The sequence below is a fragment of the Rosa rugosa genome, chromosome 5 (genome assembly GCF_958449725.1).
Source record: "Rosa rugosa chromosome 5, drRosRugo1.1, whole genome shotgun sequence".
In the NCBI taxonomy this organism is placed as follows: domain Eukaryota; kingdom Viridiplantae; phylum Streptophyta; class Magnoliopsida; order Rosales; family Rosaceae; genus Rosa; species Rosa rugosa.
Window position 1 is genome coordinate 35,901,133 of NC_084824.1, and position 25,057 is coordinate 35,926,189.

Below are 25,057 nucleotides of genomic sequence, written 5' to 3' on the forward strand. Positions count from 1 at the left end.
TTTGTCTCACCGCGCGCGGGATTCAAAATGTGAAAAGATGATCTTGAATAATGCCTTCAAGTTGACATATACAAACATTTGTGTTGATTACCTCCAGGAATTTTCTTTTTTGGGAAGCCACCGTGCACTAGAGGCCATCATCATTACCAAACATATAGTCAAAATGAAACTAAGGGCATGCCCGTTTTGGATGCATGCAAGGCTTTTGAATTTGATGACAGTGAGAAGCAGAAGTTCTACACAATTATTTCATTTAGTAATTTTCATAATGAAATCATCGAGCTCAAGGAATATTTGACTAGCTATTTTAATGCTACAGTGGTTTTTTTTTTCTCACAATGACTTGATTCCTAAAAATATAATGGCTAATGCCGAAGAAGAGACTCTACTTCATATATTTTTGAGTATGGATCATACAATTACAGAGGCTTTGACATTGGGAATCACTTCAATGAATATGCAGGCTATGACTACAACTTATACCCCAGTACTTAAGGATGAACAATATATAGTACTTCAGGCATTATTTGGGACCTGATAAACCATAAGAGGTATCGGACAAAGATCTTGAAGCTCTCTATGTTGAGATCCATACATATATGTTAGTTTCGCACTTGTATTGAGCTTTATGGAGAATAATCTGGGCAAAGATTTCCCAATCAAGTTCGATTATTTCGGTTATTTTTTCCTGCGACATAATGAATACAAAAAGTGGAAGGAAAGGTGCTTCTCATTGGCAAGATCATTCCTCTCACGATCGCCTAGTTTATAGAATGTAGGGTATTTATGTCTTTTGACACTTTAAAAAGGTTTGAATTCAACTACTTTTTAAAGTGGGTTATAAATCAATTCAAGGTCTTAAAAGAGGCTATTTTTCTACTCCATAAAAGTTGACTAAAATCGGCATCTAGCAATTAAGGAGATAGAAATAGTCAGAGTAAATCTAGCCACCTATCAGTGGTATATATTGTTAAGGAGATAGAACATTTGAGAAAATATAGAACATTTGTTACAACTTACAACCGCACCTAACTTGTATATATAGGGCTTCTATCTTTTATACAGAAGTCTGATTCTTTGTAGATATCGACAAAGAATCAGACTTATTAAATATAACTCCTTTTCATCTTCATTTGCTTCCCTGTTTGCTACAATTTTTCTGATAATTTTATCAATGTCTGCTAGGTGTCCAAGTAAGAGTCAACGTTATCATGGACCAGCTCGTATTCGCTCTACATCTCCTCCAGATGGTGATTATTTTTATAACTCCAAAAAAGATGCTGATGTAAAAGTGCATCCAGTTAACCCATCACTTGGACTGTAGTATATCAATGGTGTTCAACCTGTTGCACCTCCATTACCGGCTATAAAGGTGGAACCTCAACATTCAGGCGTTACTTGTCCGAGAGGCCGAGTTTTACCAGCTTGGTTTTATCCCGGAAAAGACCCTCGTTACCCTATTGATCTCACCGCTGATGATCCTGAAGTGAAGCCTTGTGTTTTACATACTCGAATAAAGATTGAAAAACCTAAGGTCGGCCCATCTTGTCCAAAATCAACCAGTATTATTGATGACTCATCTGATTCATCTGACGAAAATTAAGAAAGTTGTTGCTATTTTATAATAAGGACATATCCTATTTTATTTCTTGTCATATAGTAATAATTCTTTGTAAAACTGGCTAGTTTTTGTATACCTACATTTGCTTCCATACTAGTGATGCCTAAATTTTTTTTTTTATTTGCTTATTTATATTATGTTAGCGTCTTAATGAGTTTTGCAATTTATTAAGGAATTCATTTGAAATACTGGGTATATGCTATATCATTAACTAATCTCATTATTTTCCACGATATTTCTTCCTAAAAAAGGATATCTATTCCTTAACACGTATTTGTTCCTAGACAAGAAAAGTACCCTCCTAGACAAGATAAAGACGAGATATTCCCTCCTACATACGATATTTGCTCCTCAATCATATATATGCTCTTAGATGAGATATTCACTTCTACACAAGATATATGGTTCGTATTCCAACTTGTCAAGATATATGTTTCTCAACTCTTCCTTGACAGCTTATCTGCTCCGTGATACGATATTTCTTCGTCGACATAACATCTACTCCTGAACAACATATAATCTTATTCCCGACGAGATATCCTGAATAAGTGGAATATCTATGCAATTGAACTTGTTTGATATAAGTAGTCATATAACTGGACTACACGTACCTAATGTTGAAACCAAAAAAAAAAAAAATAATTTCACAAAATGAGGGGCTACATTCGAAAATCACATGGTGATGGTCTTTCAAAATAAATCAGAAAAGTGGGAGCCCATTGCAATATATATACTTGTATAGTTTGACTTGGCCACAGAACAAATTCATTCAAAAGCACAAGAATGATTAGTTAGTTGGCCTTTGTTCTTATCTCCAGAAGGAAGAGAATAAATATGGCGACAAAGAAGCAATCCTATGCTGCACTTTGTACAGGCTTTCAAATTCAAATAACTTTCAATGGATAATTCCTACAGTTACAAATTTGAATGTGGAAGTGGTCATCGTCATCTGAAGATCATTTCAATTTCGAATCAAATTGAGCTCAACCAACATGATCTCTTATCCTTCTACGTTTTATAAAATGGGGTTCTTAACAACAATCAAAGGGGCAGAAAATACTACATAGGGGAGAAGAAAGAAATATTCAGCAAGCAAGAAACTAAGGTTCTGCCAAAATCAAACCAGGTCCGGCAACTATCCAAGCTCCACAGGTGACGCTCAAGTACACAACACACTCTTGCTGTACCCGTCTTCCTTAACAGAGAAATACATCGTCCGGAATGCTTGCTGTCAACAAAAGATAGGCTGTTCATGAACAACCTTCCTTCTTTTGTTGAGTCTCTCTTAAGCCACCGAGAAATACATGAACCTTAATGGTGATCTGCTCCTGCGTTAAGACATATATGGTTGTTCATGAACGGCCGGAGTCTTAACACACTTGGCTGTTGCATTTTCCAGCGTTGGAACATGGGGTCGTTCATGAACGGTCGAGTTCCAATGCTAAAAACCTGCACAAGACGCCACATTCATTCCTCAACAAAACCCATCACACAAAAAAGGCTTCCCATTCTGCCTCGTGTTCCTTCTTCCACCACAGCAGAAGCCTTGCACCACCGCTTCCAAGAAAACAAGCCATACAGAGACAGAAGGAAAGAACTGTAGGCTACCATTTCTTTGCGATGCTTACCTCTGTGAAATTGGTAGCAGGGCTTGGCGGTCAACTAAGTCGGCGCATACAAAAGCTTTGAGTTGTTAATTGGAAAAGCAAAAGTTATGTTGATTTAATTAACAAGAAATACCAAGAGACAAGCTAAATGCGTTAGTGACAATTAAAACAAAACTTGGTGGCAGTCATCTCGTTTTGGTGTGTGATCGCTAGGAAGGCTAGATGAAGTCTAAATGTGCAGCAAGAAAAACGGTGGTCAAATGGAAGTAATGAACTAGAAGACAAATGGTGGCAAAGTTTAATTATATGTTACTTTGAAACCGTGGATGCAAGCTGGGAGCAAACATAAACTTAATTGTTTTTTGTTTCTGGAATCATGCTGACAAGAAGGCAAAAACATGGCTTTAATTATTCAATCTTGAAATTGCTTTTTGTCCATAAGCAAGAGACGTATGTTGGCCAATATTTGAGGTAGTGGTACATGGTCAACAAAGGAGGAAAAGCATATTTGATTGATCATAGCATTTACAGAGGGTCGCACCAGAACAAGAATTGCACCAGCTTTCCCAACCCTGCACGCCGACTAATCGATCAAGAGCCGTGGTGGCAAATTGGGACTCCAGCTGATTAGTTTGGCCAGAGTAAAGATGGAATCTATCAGTTTGACCTCATGGATTTCAATTCATATTACAATTGGGCCTGATGCGAAACAAAGCTAAAAGGCCTGGAAAGAAAAATGGGTGTCCAGATCATTTTATTTGGGCCTGACGCGAAATGAAGCTAAAAGGCCTGGAAAGAAAAGATGGGTGTCCAGATCATTTTACTCAGGTCTGATGCAGCATGAAGCTAGAGGCCTAGAAATACAGAAGAAATACAGACTACTACAAAGCCCACTCTAAGACAGTTTACCTCAGAAGTTCGGGCCTGGCCAAATTCGTTTGTCGACAACGCAAAAGCCCATTCATACGGCCCAGTACAAGATTCAATACATCGAGTGCCTAAATTTAATTCGGGTGTCTGCAGAAGAAATACATTCGACGGATTCAAAAATAAATATATGTACATCCGTCGACACCAAAAATTCTGCCAATACCAGAAATACAAATTTTATGAACTACGGTTGGTTTGATCCCACAATGGGTACGTAGGCAATCTAGCAACACCCACTAGATGCAACCACAAGTCCAAACAGAATCTCTGACTCCACCAGTCAAAATTCAGCCAGTCCTAAATTGAATCACTGACTCCAGTCAAATTCTTCCAACACCAGAAATACATACTTCCGGACTACAACGGTTTGATCCCTTTACAGGATATGTAGGCAATCTAGCAACCCACTAGATGCAACCGCAAGTCCAAACAAAATCCCTGACTCCCTAGTTCATCCAATCCGAATCCCTTACCTCATCAGTCAAATTCCGCCAAACACCAGGAAACGTCACAGCCTTTCCAAACAAATCCAAAACAAATCGAATCCCTGGTTCACTTACACCAAATTCGTCCAAACACTATTCCTATTCCAAAAAGCCATACCCTCCAATGGGTCATTCACCCATTGGAACTCTTGAACTACGAGTGGCTTGATCCCTCTCCAAGGGTACGTAGGCAACCCATTCAAATATCCGGGTGCAGCCGCAAAAACAAACAAACACACATCCACAATTGGTTTCTTCATAAATGGAATCAAAGGGTGTTTCCCTATAACAAGGGAATATAATTAAGGGACACATTCTGTCTTGAATGGGTCGAACCCGAAATAATTAAAACTCTATTCACTAAATGAATACGAGTGAAATTATGTTGGGTGACATTTACGCTCACAGTGTGCATATTTTTCCTCAACACCTAAGAATAAAATAAAAAAAACAATAATTGTCCCAAGCATAGTTAGTAAAAAACGGGACGCGTATAATTCTGCAAAAAAACGTACGTGTATTATTCGGTTTATCTAGTCTAATGATACGGTCAAATATTCGGTCAAAAAAACGTGATACGGAAAATTTATAAGTTTGAATTATATGTGTATAATTCGGCAAATAGTAGAAAAAACTGGTTAAAAAATACGGATATATAAACACTATTTTTGCAAGAAAATAACTAATAATCTATTCTAAACTCTTGCTTTAATTTTATATCATTTATAATATGTGATAAAACATGAAAAAAAAAGATATGGCACCCAAGTAAAATATAATCAGGCGTTTGAATTACAATATGCTATACATAAGTTTTTCTTCAATTATACGTATACTAAAATTTTATACGCGTTTTAATTAACTAGCGCTTTAATTTTTTTTCAAATTCCAAGTATTTTTACTCCGTATAAAACGGATACGTGTATAAAACGTACTAAAGTTTTATACGTGTTTAATTATATGCGTACTGAAGTTTTATACACATTTAATATGCGTATTAACTAACTAGGGTCCCAAGAGAAAAAATACAAAATAACAATTTGAAATTTGTATTAAAATAAAAAATAAAATAAAAAATTTAAGTTTACCGCCACTAAAATTCTTCCCGCTGCCTCAAATATTTGATCATCCTGCACATATCCCTAAAATTGCCCATATCCCTAAAATCGTGGAGCCTCTACACGCTACTCTTCTACTACCTCCAGCGATGAAACCAATAAACCTATCAGATCGAAAACTTCACGCCTTCTCTTCCATCGCCCATCACTCTCTCTCTCGCGTAGTTCTCCTTTTTCCCTGTTATTCTGTCTCAGCACGTCTTATTCTTCTATATCTTCAAGTTAATCTAAGCTCTAATCCTCTTGATCTTTCTTTACAGGTGTGCCTCCATTCCAGATCTGCTCGGAAACAAAAATTGAAAGAAGTTTGGCAGTTGGGCAATAGTACAAGAGGCTTGTTTCGATTGTATGATTGGTCTTGTTTAGGATTTGAGGTGAGAAACCCAGACTGGTTGTACAGGTTTTTGATTTTGAGCTCTTTTCTTTTTATGGGAATTTTTCATTATGATAGCTAGCTTTACAGTACCATGAAAGTAGATCTTTAATTTTCTTATCTGGGTCAAATTGTAATAATAATTGAATTGCTTCACCTACTGGAATCTCATCCCATATAGAATGCATAAAGGAGGAGAAACCCTTTACTTTAAAAATCAGTATTTAGTTTTGTTTTTATTTCACTGGGAGTACTGAACCTTTTGTTTGATTCTCTGAACAAGTTTCAAAAGAGAATCATACATATTTTGAATCCAACAGGACAGAATTCTTTTAGGGTCGGAATGCTGAGCAAACAAGCTCCAGATGTAAGAAGTTCCCTATTTTTGCTAAGCAACCAAAAAGGACTTGTGAGAATCAAAATATTGCCAAGTGAAAATGAGGTAGCTGTGGATTTAGGATCTGGCTTTGTGGTGGGTGTGGGGTTCAGTTTGCTTGATTACTAATGGTAAAATTATCTTATGGTAAATTAAAAAGCCTCACTTATCAATATGAGGTGAGAAAAGGAAAGTAAAAGCAATTGATGGCCAGTTTCTTCTTAATGAGCTTAGATGGATACAACTGGATTGGTCCAAAGACTCAACCAGGAAAATGATATGGCAAGAATGAATTGAATGATTGTTTAGTTCAAATGTAAATGAATTGAATGTTTCATTTTCTTCTTAAGATATGAATTTTTGCATGGTCTACAAGGATATATGTGTATCAAATTGTTGTTAGATATATATGAATTTCTGCTAGCCATCCTAGCTCGGAAAATATTAGTGTACATCCAATTGTTCCCACTTGACTTCCTTATATGCTTAGAGCTTATCTTTCTCATAACTTAGAGAAAAGGGCTATGTAGCAGACTTATAAGTCGTGGTTGATATTTATGCCTACAGTTCAGTATTACTCAATATAATTTCGTGTGTATCTTCATATTATAATGCAGTCATGACAAAGAAAGGAAAAGGATAGAAAAGGGCAGCAAGCACTTTACATCTCAAGTCTTCCACACGTTCACAGTCTGAAGACATTCCCAATGAATCAACACATGGTGACGAAGAGGTGGAAGGGCTGGAAACTGAGACTACCAAGAGGAAAGGTAGAGGCCCTGCCAAAGGAGAAAAAGGCTACGGCGTGAATGCAGAGATTTATGGAAAGAGGTATGTTTAAAGTCAGTCAATTTTTGTCGGAACGTGCCACCTCTTCCATTATTGAAATTGCATATGTTTTTCATGCTAAGTTTAATTATGTTTACAATGCCTAGGATTATAACTCCCCAAGCTTTGCGAAGTATTTGGCCCCTCTTCAAGTCAGAGCTGCAAGGCCCATACATAACATGGGCACAATATCCGCAAGATCAATTGGATAAGTTGTTTGAACTATGGAAGAATAAAAATTTCAAATTTGATTGCTCCGAGGAAGAACTGAAAGATGTATTCACGGAACATATCAAGACTCGTTATAGTGACTGGATGAGTGAAATTCGGAATAGTGTTTTCCGCAAACACAAGACTGCTGCAGCTCGATATGCCAACACTCCGTCGTATTTGAAGCCAGAAATATGGACACCAATTGTTGATGAATGGCTAAAAGAAACGTGGCAGGTGATTTCATAACTAAATATATATGATAGAATGAGTTTGGTGGTAGCTAACGAGTCATTAGTTTCGTTTTGAAATTGTTTTCAAGTCCCAAAATATATTTCTGTTTTCTTAAGTTTCTGTTTTCTGTTATTTATTTTCTATGCCAAAACAACTCCGATTTCTATAAAATTTTGTGTACATGTTATTCAATGTGTCTATGGTGTTCTGTAAAATTTTCAGAAAATTCCATTGAGTCTAGGTTTGCTAAATAATTTAGTTCTGAACTGTGCAGCAGAGTATTTTAAACTAATTTAGTGACATTTGATTAATATTTCTTGTGTTTCTCGTTATTTACCTCTTTTAATGAAATGTATAGGAGAAGAGTGAGAGGAATGCAATTAATCGTGACAAATCAACTATGGTGCATACAACGGGTTCAGTTCCAATGGCGAAGTACATAAAAGAGGAGGTATGTACAACAAATAGTTTCGGATAGAATCTGCCTTATTTTATTTTTCATTCATTAATGATTGTTTAGCTTCCACCTTGCCTCTATTGTCGGTTTACCCTATACACTTTATTTCTTTTTTTACCAATGCTTTCACCTTATTATTTAAATCTTGCAGATTGATAAGACTGGAGTTGAACCGAGTCCAATAGAGATGTTTAGAAGGTTTCATATTTCTAAGCCTAAAGATGGAAAACCGGAACATTGGCAGAGTGAGAAGGCAAAGGATCTTTATGTATGTTTTAGTATTTTATTTATAATTCTCCTTGACATTATAGTACATACTTATATTAGTTATATATGTTTTCTTTGAAGGAATGTATGGAATTGCAAAAACGTATAGAGGAGACTTTGGGTGGTGATGGCGAAGACGAATTGGATGATTGGGACATATACAAGGAGGTAGTTGGTGGGTCTAAACATGGCAAAATTCGTGGCTTAGGTGACGGAATGGAACCACCGGAAGATGTGTGCGGTTCGAGTAGCAGACAAACTTGCAATAAGCGCGTGTGTTTGGAACGTGACAAAGAGTTTGGACAATTGGAACAACAAGTTCATACTCTTACGGATATGGTGGCTGATTTGAAACAAGTCCTTCAAGCTTTCATGGCAAATAGTTCAAGTCATTCTCAATTTGTGAGAGAATCACCGTTTTCAGTAAGTGATGCATATTCTGCTTTGGTCATTTTCAAAAACTCCATGCCTCCCTAAGTGATTGCATATTCTGCTTTGTCCTTTTGGGATTTTGATTTTGCTGAGTGAAACATATGGTTGCAAGTAAACCTAGCTTCTGATCGATTTTGTATGTGCCCTACTTTTTAAAGTGTGATTTGTATGATTGTATCACCTCTCTGCATATCTAATTGATTAGTCTTCTTTTGGTATTACATTGTGCATATATTTGTGCATGTTCAGTAATTGAAGGCTGCAAGAGTTGTCTTAGTTTATGCAATACCTTGATTTTAATTTATTTTTTATCATCACTTCATTGAAAAGAAAGAAAAAAAAATTGCATCACATCAGTTCATTATATAAATTAACATCCTCTCAAGTATGGCAACCATATAATAAAGGCTGCTATATAACTCTTCCCCATCTGTTTGTTTCTCAGTGCAAAGCTTCTAGCTTTCATATTCTCTCCCATTGTCTCCTTCATATTCTGTCTCACTTAACACATTTATTTTTTCTCTTTCTTTTTCCTCTTGGCTCTGCCATTGTAAACCACTGCCAGCAGCACCCATCTTATTATACTCTATTATGTTTCCTGTTTTGCTATTTTGACAGGATAAAACTTCAGGCTTCCCAGGGGCTTCATCTGCTCAGGTACATGTTTGAGCTCTGAGAAAAATGTAGGACTAGAATCTTAATTCTTGGAATCTTAAGCTGGGCTTAATCATTCAAGTTTTCAACCCATGATTTGCAATTTTTTAGATTATCTATCAAGTTTGGATGTGTCATGTGATCTTGCATTGTAACTCTGTTAGAGGACATTATTGTTGATGTCTTTATAACATGATAATGATTTCGAAATAATAGTTAACGTGCAAGAGAGGTACATTAATTTCTGTCTTTCACTAGTTACCTCAAAATGATGTCGTTCATTCATATTCTAGCTCTTATTCTAGCTGCAGCAGCAGTGTATACTTGCACTTTTTTTTCAAAGTGTTGTTGGGCGTATGTTAAGTTTTGTTATTGTTTTATTCATGTATAACCTATATTGTATTTATGTGTTACAGCCTGCTTCTACTAATGGAGATTCTGAAACACATGCACCTTGATCCCTACTACTAGCTACTACTTATAAGGTCCTGGAAGAAACTTTTATTTGTTTTTAGTTTGGTATTGCTCTCGTACTATTTCTATTGTAATGGATGATGCTATTTTTCCTATGTATTAAGACTATGCAGTTTGAATTCAATAAATTACTCAAATCTTCACTATATATCTATTTGGTGAGAAAATTTTATTTGTGAGAAAATTCTAATATTTAATATTAAATGTAATCGCATTTACTATATTTATTCCGATTGTCGGTGAGCCATTTCCGACAACATTTTATGAATAAATCATATTCGTCGGTAAAAGTTAATTGGTTAGACGGAAATATCCCACAAAGCAAATATGTCATTGAAAATACTCAAATTATGATTCCCGCCAAAATTCGTTAGTCGGAAATATTTATTCCGACGAAGGTATTGGTCGTAAATATGTCGTAGGAAAAAGTTTTCCGACAACTCTTGGGGTCGGAAAAAATGCGTCGGAAAATATTATTGCGACCGAACGAGAAGTCGAAACTAAGTCGTCAGAAATAGTTATTCAGACGAAAATATGGTCGGAAATAATTCGTCGGAAATGCAATTATTTCCGACGAAAAATCTTAATTCCGTCGACTTTTTTCGGGCGAAACAAACATTAATTCCGATCAAAACGAGACTCAAATCCGACGGTGATATTCGTCGGAAATGGTCAAGCATTTCAGACGGTTGGTCGGAAGAAATGTATTTCCGACCATGACATTTCCGACGACTTTCCGATGACGACTTTTCGTCGGAAAGAGGTATTTCCGACGAAAATGCGGTATTTCCGACCATTTTTCGTCGTCGGAAATTACGGTCTGTGTTGTAGTGATCGGAAAATATCGGCGTTGACTCAAAACTGCTACAGTGACCGTCCTCTTCTTCTCGTTGCTGCACCTTCCACAGTTCAAATTAAGCTACCAAACAAAACCAGAAATGAAGAGAAGGAAGAGAGCTTTCCAACGACAGCTTATGCGTCAAAATCCATCACCGGATGGAGGAGTTATGACCAGAAGAAGGTGAAGAGGTCGGAGAGGAAGAGAGAATCGGGGAGAGAGAAGAGAGAGAGCTCGGTAAGTTTCTGAAAATAGAAACTTACCACAGTAACTTGGCTATTTATAGACAAATTACTATAAACAGTAACTTCCGTTTTTCACTTATAACTTTCGTATACGAGCTCCGATTTTTACGTACCACATATGCACGCGCTCGGTTTAACGTCCTCTACAACTTTCATGAATAAAGTTTCCTCAAATTGTGACCCAAACGAAAAGTCAACTTTTTAGGGCCACTAAAAGTACTGAAACGACAGTAAAAGTGAAAGTAAAGGTCGTTTACCGTCCAAATGACTAGTAAACGGGTAAATTGAGATATGGGACGTTACAGTGGTGATTGAGTTGAGTGTAACATTTTGAGTCATGTGAGACTTTTTAAATTTTTTGGTCTGAGGACCTATTGTCACATTGATGATCGAAGCAAGGAAATCGAGAACCACGCCTTTAGTTGGGTGAGTGGTTACGATCAGTTAGAGCTCTAGTCTGTCTGCTAATGTACTGCTTGGAGGATAACTTTGTGTTATCGTTCTCATGAGTACATGTTTGTAAAAGAGAGTTTTAGGTGTTTCTTTTATTATCCATGAGGGACACGGGTGTTGTATTTAAAAGGTGGGAGTTTTTACTTGAGTTGAAAGGGTGATTTCTTGGCTTTAGCGTGAGTTGTTTGATTTCCTTACTTATTTTTCTTTTTCAATTCTATTATTTGATTTTAATGTAATCTCATTAACTAAACTATATGCATGGATTACTATGGTTTTGGATTATGTGTTTTTGATGATCTCATGAACTAATTTTCTATGCAGGGATTACTGGTTTTATTTAGTCAATTTGTGAGTGCAGTTGTGGTTGAGACTCATAGTGAATTGAGAAAAGCTTTATGATGTCCTTATGTGATAAATGTTTCCTATTGAGAGGAAAGAAAAGTGATTTCTTGTATTTGTTGTTGAGATTTAAAATGATTTGGTTTGTTACAGTAGTGACATATGTTTTCCTTAAAAAGAAAAGGACCTGATTTTGAAATAATCATTGAGTTGATTTGTTGTCCTTGAGTCGGAAAGGTGTTTTGTGGTTATTTTAGTTTACTCACACGAGCATACAAAAGCTTACCGGGTTTGTTATTCAACCTAGTAGACTATTCCATGGTGTAAGGGTTATTATGCAGGTCAGAGTAACGAGTAACTGTCATTGAAGCTGAGGCTTTGTTGCTGTCATAGCTTGGATATAGAAGTACATTTGGTTCTAGTCTTCCACTGTGTAGTGAGTGTGGTGGCTGTGTTTTCTCATTGAATTGTTATTCAGTTTAATTTTGTAAACTCTTTTGTAAGGTAATATATGACCCTAAAGAAGAAGTCGATATTGACCTTGTAAGCTTGGTTTGTTTTGTTGTTTAGTTTAAATGAAAAAATTTATGAGTGTTCTTTTAGGTTTGTTAGGTTATCGAGTTTCGAATTCGAATTTCTTTATTCGAAAATCGGGGCGTGACAACTATTAAGTTGTTCAATATGATGGACGTTGTCAAAAAAGTTATTTCTTATGATGGCATGAACAAAATTATGAAAAATCTATCTTAAGGATTAATGTGTTTTACTAGATATGTTGGAAATACTCAGACGACATAAAAAGATAAGATTTCAGAATCCAGGTAAGGGATTCGGGATTCTCTCGATTAGTGATTTTTTCCCATGTATATTCAAATGTTTGATGCATAAGAAAGTATCAGTTATTTAAAGTTTATAAAATGTTTTAAAATTAACATGCGTATGAGTTTTGTTGAAGGCGGTGAGTAAGAGCGGAAAGGTGGTTAATGACTTCCTTGGGGATTAGTCACACCTAAACCTCGGAAGAATAACCTACACTAGTTGGCCAGTGTTTTTGATTGCAACGACGACTCAGTTATATGTGTGTACCTTGTGTGATCAGTTTGGCGCTCTATGACTAGTAAGGTCAGTTATTGGTGCTGCAGAACCAGGCCATCAGGTATATTGCACGTATTTTTTTATCATGCATCGGTTATTAAGATTGAGAAATGTTTAGTTTGTCGTTCTGTTTGAACCTAAATTTGGCAAGGTCCATGTGGTAGATAGGGGGTTAGGCCGCAAGGCATAATAAATTATCACGGTTGAATGGCTGCGGAATAATGAATGACCATGGTTGAATGACCGCAGTTCAATGGACGCGCCACGACATATTGAAGATCTATAAAAGCTAGCTGTCAACTTTGTGGCAGAAGATAATCCGTTGAGAGAGTCGTTACCAAATTTGGAGAAATCAACTGGAATGGGCATTAAGGGGTAAAGCTATAGTATGTTAACATTTCTCATACATCAACTATTTTTACCACTTTAAGGACTCATGTTACCACTTTGAGGACTAATATTACTATTTTGAGGACTCATATGGTAAACTAAGAAAATTTACCACTTTAAGGACTCATGTTACCACTTTGAGGACTAATATTACTATTTTGAGGACTCATGTGGTAACTAAGAAAATTTATCACTTTAAGGACTCATGTTACCACTTTGAGGACTAATATTACTATTTTGAGGACTCAAATTACCACTTTTAAGGCAATTGTATGCATGTCATACGTTAACATTTTGTAGAATTTTCCGGGCATTAAGAGCTTTTATTTTTCTTAATGAATATAAGCAACTTGAATTTTATTTGTAATCAATCTCCACAATCAAGACCGAGATTGTGTCTTTATTTTTATAAGTAGTATTATCATTCACTATAAAGGGGTCATAGACATCTTTGTTAGAGGTCCCTGACCAAACGCTCAATGTGACTACAACTTTTATCTCAATAACTTTCAACACAATTATCAACTTTTTACGTGATTTATTCTATCATTTTTGTTTACAAGTATCTGTCTATCTTTTATGCAATTTACATTATCGTTCATTACATACCTGCAATTTATTTTCTTGTTATTTACTTTTTTGTGCTTTATGTTTTGCCGAGTAAGGCAATTGATCAATTGAAAGTGGGCCGAGGAAGGATCTATCAGTGATGGAGGATCCAAGGACTAAAATTTCAAAAAAATCGCCGAAATATCGGCGAAATTTTCGTTTTTTTAGGGTTCCGATATTTTGGTAACCAACCAATTAGATTTCGACGATATTATCGAAATATCGCGATATATTGCGATATTTCCCGAAATCATCGATATTAACAGCAATATCGTGAAATTTCAGACAGCATGGAGCCCACACGAGCGAAATTTCAGACAACCTAGGGCCCACACGCCCACTGAGATTTGAAATTCTACATAAAAATGCAACTCGCATGTAATACCCGAAAAATTCAAGTTAATTGCCGATGACGTTTTGGAAATGATTTCACGATAGTGGGAGCGAGTACGAGGCTCGGAGAAGTTGTGGAATTAGTTTCGAACGATTAATTTTCGAAAAAACGAACGTTATTTAGGGGCTCGCGAAAGTTGACTTTTTATACGTTCAAAATTTGGGAAAACTTTCTTCATGAAAGTTGTAGAGCTCGTCGATACGATCGCGTGCATATGCGGAACGCAAAAATCGGAGTTCGTATGACTTAGTTATGATTTTTTGAAAAAGTTTCCAATTTAGTATAAAGCTTCCATTTTTGGAAATTTCCAAAAATAAAAACAGATTTTTTCCAAAATTGGAAAATCTGCTGCGATTTTAGTTCCCCGCCGGAAATCGCCTCCAAAACTTTGATCGACGATTTCTTCCTCCTCCGGCCACCGATCCTCACCAAACTTCTTCCATTGGCTTCGTATGGTCCTTGCGCACCTGTCTTTGGCAGCCTTTCACGGCGGCGCGGCCTGTAGCGGCGGCGGCAAGCCCGGTCCGATTTAAGCTCGATTTTGGTCAACGCCGGTTTTCTCCTAGCTCCGGCCACCAAAACTTCCGATCCTTGGCTCCATGAACTCCCCTCAACCTGCTGATCATCATACTAGGAGGATTGCACCTAGAGTGACCGGTTTCACGTTCGTCGGAGCTCGGTAAGTTTTCAATCCGAAACGAAAATCTTTCGATCGGTATATCTCGAGCTGTAGTGCATCGTTTTGATTGATTCTTTTTCCAGTGGGTTCCCCTTGATGTTATTAACAACTCTCTAGAAGGCATCGAGGCCTGAAATTGAAGCTTTGACGTCGAAATCGAGCCTTGCCGGATTCTGCAAAATTCTGGAATTTTTCCGACCACCGAAGCTTTCGATCGGTATATCTCGAGCTACAGACCATATTTTTCTGTGATTCTTGAACCAGTGAGTTCTTCTTGAGTTTCTTAACAACTCTTCAGAAGGAATCGAAGCCTTAAATTGACGTTTTTACGTCGAATTGGAGCTCGCCGTTTTCTGCAGTTTCTCGCCGGTTTCTGGAAAATTCCGGCCACCTTCATACTGTTCAAGGTAATTTTCGACCCCTTCCGGTCATTTTCAGACTTCGTGCTAGTTATGAAAGTTGTTAAGCATGATGAGAGGAAGAAGAGCAGCCCGGCCCCGACACCATTGGTGGTGGTCGGCGGCGGCTCTGCCACTAACTCCGGCGGCCCTTTCCGGCCACCTCCGGAGATCAAAAATATGGTTTCTGTACATTTTCAGATTCTATATTTCAATACGATCATTTCGATATATTATACGTAATTTTTGGATATCGTATGATTAAGTTATGAATTTTACGATTTCGATCGATTTCGATCGTTCGATTTGTGATCTGTGAAGATCGGACCGTCCGATGGACTTGTAGTTTTGTTATGTTGATCTTATGACTGTCCCAGTGGCTTTGTGTGGTCATGGGCGAAGATCCGACCGTTGGATCTTCGTATAATTGAGAAATGGTGATTCGGAAGGCGATTCGTGAGAATCCGACCGTCAGATTTTCATATAATTTTGTGGAGATGTTTGTAAGGATGATTCGAGAAGATCTGACCGTTTGATCTTCATTATAATTTTGGAGGATGATCCTAAGGGCGATCCGTGAGGATCTGACCGTTGGATCATCATTAAATTAAGATTCGACCGTCGGATCATCATATAATTAGAATCCGACCGTTGGATTTCAGTATATGTGTGGTTTATGAGTAATTTACTAAGTCAAGATAGTATCTGATTAGGTGATTGACGAATCGAGTTGGTGGACGATTCAGATGGATATGTGGCTTTTAGAAGACGCAGCTGGAATTGGAGGTGAGTAAACCTCACGTGGTTCATATTACGAACCCAATATATTTAATTGCTTTATTTTGCAATCATATGAACTATTGTTGGTGTATTAGACATTCCTGTGTGAATGTCTGTATATATATTATTACGTGAAATAATATGTATTGTTGGAGTTGTGTTGAGTTTATTGTTGAGAAACAATATATTGTGAGGGGTATTGAGTTTATTGTTGAGAAACAATATATTGTGAGGGGTATTGAGTTTATTGTTGTGAAACAATATATTGTGAGGGGTATTGAGTTTATTGTTGAGAAACAATATATTGTGAGGGGTATTGAGTTTATTGTTGTGAAACAATATATTGAGAGAGATGTTGAGTTTTATTGTTGAGGAACAATAAATTGTTGTGATCTGTGGAGATCAATAGGTCACGGGGTGACCATGGCATACTATCAGCGAACCACGCTCTCGCGCCGGGTAGGTGGAACTGAATAGTATTAAATCGTGAACCACGCTCTCGCGCCGGGTAGGTGGAAACGATCAGTTAGAGCTCTAGTCTGTCTGCCAAATATTGAGTGACCTTATGGGGGAAATTGAGAGTAACTCATAAGTGTCTATATATATATATATGAGAGTGAGAAAGTAACGTGGGTTTGTGGTGGTCTTGTAATTTAATAAATCAACAGTTCTTTCTTGTTTACTCATACTAGCTGTCAAAAGCTTACCGGGTTTTGTGTTGTTGCAACTCCCGGTACACTATTCAAATTGTGTAGCGGGTAATCCTACAGGACAGGAGAACCAGGACGGTGATCGTGCGGTTAGAGCAATTGTTAGAGTTTTACAGCAATTGTACGTTGTGAGGTGTGTTATGCTCATTTGAGCTTTACAATATTGCTTGTGAGAGTGAATTGTAATAATGAACTCGAAGTTTCGAGATTTGGATTTTGTAATTGTAATTATTCATGTTTCGGATTTGAATTTATTATTCAAAATTCGGGGCGTGACATCGCATGCAATGTACAAGATTCAAACCTTGGTTGCGAATGGAGCATCAAAGCGACTCAACCATTGCCGCTGCAATGCCTTTTGGTTATTTAATGCATTCTATATATATATATATAGACACACACACACGATACCTAAACTAATATATATACATATTTGTTGTTTTGAATCAAACCCGACGCCATAGGCCAGTATATACATTTATAGAAATTAATAGAAATATTTAATTAATAGCCAATTTACAATAAAAAAATTTTTACCAACAATTCTCAATCTGAAATAATCTTTATTACTTTAAAAACAAGAATATTTTCTTCACACAATTCAATTTTTGTAGCTTCATGCTGAATAGATATATTTCTTATAATCTTATTTCAGTAATACAAAATTAGGTATACTATTATTTAATATTACTAAGTATTTGGTTTCTATACTCTATTTTGTTGATTTGAATTAATCATATCTACTTTTCCATCTAGTATAAAAAAATATTGAGAATATTGAGATAAATTTCATGAAATGTCAAACGATTCAGCATATACTAATTTATCTTAAATTACTATAAGTCAATATATTACAATGTTTATTCAACATTTTCTTTTGAACTATAGTAAATAATTGATTAAATAAAATTTCCAAAAGTCTTATTTAAAATTTCCGGGTTTTTATCTAAATTTCCATCATTTTTCTCGAATATTTATCGATATTTCCTCGATATTTCTGTCGAAATTTCCGTTTTTGGGACTGTCGATATATCCTCGATATTCGATATTTTAGTCATTGGGAGGATCTCACTTCATCAATAAGCATTTTGAGGCTTTATGTAAGAAATATGCATGACATATTCCAATTTCATTACATACATTGACCATCATCATTTTGATGGAGATAGGGTAACGTTGCATCTATTCCATTAAATCCATTCACCATTATTCTATCTTAATTAAATTCTAAATTTTTTGGTTCAAAACAAACACCAGCTTTTTTTGCCCTCTCTCCTACACCATCTCAACTCTCCATATTACCCAAAGTCTACCAACATCATCACTAAAAAGTTTATCATGTGCTATGGTATAATCGTCATCTTTTATCCATCATTACCTACTCTAATCTACACCATCCCCTCCTTACCTTTTGCCTTTAGTTTTAAGATCTATTAGGCATCTCCAACATAATAGCTAAATTTGATATTTAGCTATATATATATATATATATATATATATATATATATATATATATATATATATATATATGTAACTATTTTTGAAGCAAAGTTCAACTCAATAGACTAGCTATAGCTAAGTTCAATTTAACTTTAGCTAAAATGGGTAGCTATATTTTGTTAGAGAATCATACATAGCTAAAGCAAAAGTTATTTTTCTCTCTCCTCTTTTGTCCACAAGTCAGTTTACGATTCAATAAAATATAGTATATCATTTACAAATAGTTAGAGAAACATTGTTAAGTCAATGGCTGTATTTCACAACTTTAGCTAAATTTGACTAAAAAGTAATTTCTATTGTCGGAGATGCTCTTACCACTCCAGCACACTTCCTTTTGGCCTCTTAGAAGAAGATAGCTGCTCCATTTGCTTTGATCCCCCATTTTCATACATCTATCTCTCCTTTTATGAAGACATCTTCTCTCATTCAATAAGACAACATCCATATCATCCCATTACATCGTTGTCTTTCCCTATTCTCTATACAATCTACTAACATCTCCTCCACAAAACCTCCACCACCACCACTATCAATCCATAACCTCCATTAACACCATCATCAAATTCATCATCTTTTCCATCTACCCATTTTATTTCATATACAGAAAGCTTCACCTCTCCACCATTTCATCACTTGATTATCTATACATCTCATATTTCATCATCAAGCTTTGAAGAAGAACGAGAGGAGTCTACCATCACTTGAGGAATCGTCATTACCATGACAAAACCTCCATAAGTTCATCTACACCATCCTCAACTTGATCATCATTAGTCACTTGTGTAACCTACTCTTTAGTTTGATGTTCATAAACATGTTGAAACTTATCTATTTGATTATGAGTGAATAGTTAGTTTGTTGGGGCTAGGGTTTCAACCCTAGCCAGTCTTGTATGACATTGATGTGAATAATGATCCCCTTTTCATTAGCACCTTAACATGCTAGTTCAAGAGGTGAATATTTATGCTTAAACTTAATCAATTTGGATATGAATATTTGTCATGACATGAGAAACAATTAGGGTTTGACTGACATTGGATGTTTGAAGCATGGTATCATATTATATGTGCATGTTAGGGTTGTGAACTACAATCTATTAGAGATAAGCATGGTTGGTTCGCATAATTTCTTCATATCCAAACCTTATGCATAAACAATATGGTACTAGATACGTAACTATATTGAAATGAATGACGTCTTAAGTAGTTAAGCCCTGCATCCATGAGGGGTTGCTTGATGTCATCAAAGGAGTGTGTCCCTTGTCATACCTGAGAGGAATCAAGGAGATGAATTGGCCAATTAAAATAGCATCATTCACTACAGAAACATCGTTGTTTGCAAAAGAGGTTAAAGGTGGAACCTTAAGTCCTAACTCCCATCCATTAGAGAACAACAAAATAGCTTTGCTTAGTTTACATTTCAAGTATTCATTTAGCTTGTTTTAATTTGAATTGAAATCATCTCAAAATCAAACTACTACACCATCTTGAATATATTCACCATGAACTTTGGTTCACTTCTGAGCATTTGTTTGTGACTTGTACATTTGCACATTCATCTAGCATTTTCTAGGCTAGAGTGGGATTTGTCAATCATCTGGGTACGATATCCTCTACTCATAATTCCCTAGACTATAACCTGACCCTTATACTTGAGGGTGACTACTTGGCTAACAGAGACTTACGGACTGTGATGTGTTCAAGATGGTGAAGTGCAGTTTGGAACGCTACAGGTCAAGGAAATGATGTGGCGGAAGGCATGGCAATCACTACTAGAATTATGTTTAGATACATTGGTTCCTGCCCGATGTTAAAAAAAAATTATACCGATGTCTTAGTGAGTGATGTTAAAAATCATAAAAAAAAAAACATCAGTTGTTAACCGATGTCCCCTATAAAAATAGACATCAGATTAGCATTCAGAATCGATATTAAACTGTTATTATGATCACAAATGGGTAAGTTTAGCTGTTGTTAAACTTTCATATTTTAACATTTAATGCTTAATGAAGTATAGATCCAGCAGCACAACTATGCCTTTTAACATCGTTTCTCAAGACACAAACGATGTCTTTTAGTCTTTGGCACATCGTTTCTCATTCTGTATCGATGTCTGGTAACTCTTAGGACATAGTTTATTGAATCTGTATTGATGTCAAATCTTATATAGAACATCAATCAATATTTTATCATTTGATATCCATTGGCTAATGTGCACTAGTTTTGGGGACATCGGTTCTTTCATAATATTTCGATATCCATTGGCTAATGGGACATCGATTTTTTCTTTTAAATTGATGTATCAGTTCTTATTTACTTCGTTTTTATAGTTATAAACTTATTTGTAACTGCTGCTAGGATATTCAATCCACATTTCTCAAAATAAAATGATTCAAAAGTAATTGTAACATTTGGGCATTGCATTAATTTATGTCTTTGATCATGATCCTTATAATTTACAAAAAAGGCATTTACACCTATGTACATACATGGTATCTGCCGGCCATAATCAGCACTCATACCAGACCATCTCACTTTGTCGGATTGGTCTTGAAGATGTGACCTCCGGGAACACAACAAGCCATCTTTCACCGACAAACCAGTTCCAAGCCGAAACATGCCTCAACGCGCCGACACGCGCCACCCAAAGTCATCTCTGTAGAAAGGATCAGAAGTCATCAGACTAAAGCATATAAAAGGTCAACTTCTTTCTCTTCATTCATTACGCATTTAATAGCTATCAACCGTTACTTTGTCAATATAAATACATTGTTTAACTTTAGCATCGGAGTAGCGAAGACCTCTAACCGCGGTCTCCCCTCTTAACGCCATTGTATTTCTCTTGACAGATAGCAGGACTTTGTAAACTCACAACATATCGAAAAATTGGACCCTCGTCCAAGTTATCGAAAGCCGACACATTTTGGCGATATTCTGAGCATTAACAACCTAAAATGAAAAAATGGTCAGAAAGCTAGAGGAACAAATTTTACATTTAAAAGCATATAAGTTTGCACACTTGCTCATTCTCCAAAAAAAACCTTGCACACTTGCTCAACATTCTCTCCATGATAGCCTCAACCAAGGATCCACAGACAAAATTTGATCAGGAAACAATGTCAATACTATTTTCCTTTTTCTAGCAATTGATCAGTAGTACTAAACATAAAAGGTTATGCAGTGAATAAATCCATGAGGCAATGAACCAGTTAAAAAGTAGCATTTCTTATGCTTTTTTAGTATCCAGCTTTACCTATACAGACGTATAATGATTCTGTACATACCTCCACTAATATGGAGGATTTGCTACATCAACAAGCATAAGTAACACCCTCTTAGTAGACCCACAATCCATGGTGGGACCCGACCACGATATACATCCCGTACCTCGACACTCAAGCCACCCCGTGGTAGTCGGAAGCCACCAAGAGCTTACAGGGAAATCACCTTCCCGGCCTTGTCAAAATGCCTCCATGATAAGCTTTCTACACTAGAATAGAGGTTTCTTGTCCCACATTGGAAAACATGTAAATGAAGGAGCCTCCCCCCCTATAAAAGGAGTCTCCTTCCCACCTACATCCCATTACAACATCTCTTGTAATCATGTTGGGCCGCAAGGCCCAAATACATATAATGCAATATTGAAGTGGACGTAGTTTCCTGCTAAGGCGGGAGCCGAACCACTATAAATCGTGTGTCCCTCTTTCTCTCCCTTACTCTCTCTCTCTCTCTCTCTCTAAAGCTAACTAGAGCCTTCGGTTCTAACGTTAACATTGGCGCCGTCTGTGGGAAGCTTATACAAAAAGCTTCATCATTTACCATTAGTTTAGTCATCTTAACGGAGCTCAAGAAAATTTCTTTTCTTTTGTTCTTTGAATTATTGATCATCTTTGATCATCAATCCTCTTTTCTTCTTGGATTATCATTAGTTCCCAGAGTCTTCCTTCACTACCATTAACCATCCTTAGCTATAACACACAAAAAGAACCCAAAACCACTTGCCAAATCCCATCCTTGGCGGTAGCACATTTGGCGGCAAAACAAAAAAATACATTTCCCAACCATGATCAACATTACCCCATCCTTGGTGGTAATCAACAAAAAAAAAAAAAAATTGGGCGTCCATTTTACTCTGGACACCCATCTGCCAACGTCAAAATTGTTGCCATTTGACCTAGCGTCTCTCTTACTTGCATTCTTCCCCTAGCGGTAACGCACACAAGCCAACTTCAACAAGCAACTCCAACGACACCACTAGCCAGCGCCAGCAGAAAGACGAATCCAAATTTTATTTGGACACCCATGGCAACTCCTATCTTCTTCTTCTTCGATCAGCGTCAAGGAGAATGATCCTCACCCATGAAACTTCTGATAAGCGCCAGACTACTCATCATCACATCTCTGTCAACAACTTCGCCTAGGCAACACCGCTGGGCAGCCTCCGCCAGGCAACACCGCTGGGCAGCCTCCGCCAGGTAACACCGCTGGGTGCTTCCCCCTCTAGGCAACTTCTACTATGCAGAACCTGCTATGCATCACCGCCGAGCACTACCGCTAAGCTACACCGCCAAGCGGCACTCACCAAGGCACCACCGCTAAACAACAACCTCTACCCAAAAACAGCCAAACAAGCTCCGCCAAGCGTTGCACCTCCGCTAGGCAGAAGCATCCAACAACCAACTTCACTGCTTCAACTCCGCCACGAGACTCGTCACCGTCAACTGAACTTGTCGGGGTCGCCACCGCCACCGCCAACTGAACCTGACAGTTTCCCCACGGTCAACTGAACTCGACGGGGTCTTCACCGTCATCTACTCATCATCTCCGGCCACTCAAACTTGGGTAATTCACCAACTGGAGCTCACTTTACTCTTGGTACCTGAGAAATTGATTTGGCCATCAAGCTATGTTCTCCTTCAATTAATCAACCGGCGTTCATTTGGGCACCTCCCTTCAATCATGGCTTCGCGCTTCGAGGATCTGTGGTGGTCAGAATAGTCAAAAAGCTGAGTCTTCCTTCACTCTATGCTTATCCTATCTTTACTGATATGCACAGCTGCACACCACGTGCTTCCTTGTGAACATAAGCATGAGTCTCAATTTTCAACTTTCAATATGACGCCACCTATCAATAACGTTATATACTTATTTGCACATACCATAAGACTAAAGTTTCTGAAATTGTCAATCATATATCTTCGTATATGTTGTTAAGCCAACCCTTGCACATATCCTCATACTTTGACGCACAGATCACCCTATGATCTATATACTTAATTGTATTAACTTGCTATTTGCCACACATTCATATGGTTGCTTCATTGCTTATCGTATAGATTTCAAATTAAGCACAAAGCATCAGTACCACTCCTTTGTCCTATTCTGGCAATTAGTTACTGTGTGTGTCGAAATTATAGCTCATTATCCATCACTCTACATTTGAACTATGCATGCATGCTTCTGGTTTACGCAACTATAAACGGATTTCAATCATATCAAGTATCCTTCCATCAAGGATAAGACAAATTCGATCTTTTACACTTTTTAAAGGGCAGTAACACATGCACCTATTCTATATGTTGGTCTCACATTTTCACATGCTTATATATGTGCCACATTTGTGTACCAACTCAATTATGCTTTACCAATTATGCATGTGGCAGAGACGTATGAACTGTACATATATATATATATATATGTTGTGATCCAATTTGATTAACAGAGCATGCCTACATGTGAAATACCTATAAAGGTCAACTATGCATATTTGGCTTGTCAAAAATTTTGAATTGGTGCACTATATAGCAATACCCATCTTTAATTAATGACTTTATCCTAAAGCCCACATATGAGTATTATGCCTAGATTACCTCAGTCTTGCATGTACTCCCATGGCTCTACATCCCACTAGAATTGCATATCTTGACAACAAAATGGCAACAAACTTTGGTTCATACCCAATCTAGTCCGTCTAGTTTAATGTGTGTATCAATATACGTAAAGTGATTACTTGTGCATAATTCTCTATATAGGCTCCGATGCACACATTTACTACAAGTACATGCTATATACATGCCATGCTCTATTTAAATGCAATCTAATTAAATAAACATGTGACACTCACTTAAAAACTATGTCATGTCTAGAAGCTTGTGACACTTGTGACTTAATTAAACATGCTCGGATAACGATTTGCTCGGGTTACGACTCGCTTGGGTATCGAGTATGGCCACGACTTGCTTGGGCCACCCCTCGCATGCTCGCACAGCGCCTACCCGCTCAACTACACCCAACTTGCTCAAACATATCCAACATGCTTTAGTTAAGCGCCAAGTTCACAAACGCTTCATACTATTTCATCAGGAGCTACTTCCAAAATTTTATTTAGACATCCATGACACTTGCCACTATCTATTGTGCATGTTACATGGCCCTAAGATCTGCATAAAATTACTTGCTATGCTTATATGTTCTTCATACAATTAAGCAAAATTTACATGTACTCTATATGTAAACATATGGTCTAGCCTTCGGGCACCGTATTTTGTCAAACTCTCCC

General features: G+C 37.0%; 1 protein-coding gene, 1 long non-coding RNA gene and 1 pseudogene across 8 annotated transcripts; all 3 read left to right on the forward strand.

Moving 5' to 3' along the window:
• The first annotated feature begins 177 nt into the window (after positions 1 to 177).
• On the forward strand, positions 178 to 772 carry LOC133711587 (probable ethanolamine kinase; annotated as a pseudogene).
• Positions 773 to 5,683: 4,911 nt separating this feature from the next.
• LOC133710920 (uncharacterized) lies at positions 5,684 to 10,213 on the forward strand. 7 transcript variants are annotated; one of them, XM_062137063.1, is made up of 9 exons: positions 5,684 to 5,922; positions 6,022 to 6,135; positions 7,128 to 7,341; positions 7,446 to 7,785; positions 8,141 to 8,233; positions 8,391 to 8,507; positions 8,588 to 8,929; positions 9,557 to 9,595; positions 10,009 to 10,213. In XM_062137063.1, exons 4-9 carry the CDS (start codon positions 7,654 to 7,656, stop codon positions 10,048 to 10,050), a joined length of 765 nt encoding a protein of 254 aa, XP_061993047.1. In that variant the 5' UTR covers positions 5,684 to 5,922; positions 6,022 to 6,135; positions 7,128 to 7,341; positions 7,446 to 7,653; the 3' UTR covers positions 10,051 to 10,213. The 7 variants fall into 7 exon arrangements, with proteins under 7 accessions (XP_061993047.1, XP_061993048.1, XP_061993050.1 ...); XM_062137064.1 differs by lacking the exon at positions 5,684 to 5,922 and having other exon boundaries at positions 5,946 to 6,135; XM_062137066.1 differs by lacking the exons at positions 5,684 to 5,922; positions 6,022 to 6,135 and adding an exon at positions 6,454 to 6,576.
• A 4,702-nt stretch (positions 10,214 to 14,915) lies between these two features.
• LOC133707829 (uncharacterized) lies at positions 14,916 to 17,135 on the forward strand. Its single transcript, XR_009845315.1, has 4 exons — positions 14,916 to 15,111; positions 15,195 to 15,518; positions 16,223 to 16,295; positions 17,045 to 17,135. It is a non-coding gene; the product is annotated as an uncharacterized LOC133707829 (long non-coding RNA).
• Positions 17,136 to 25,057: the final 7,922 nt, after the last annotated feature.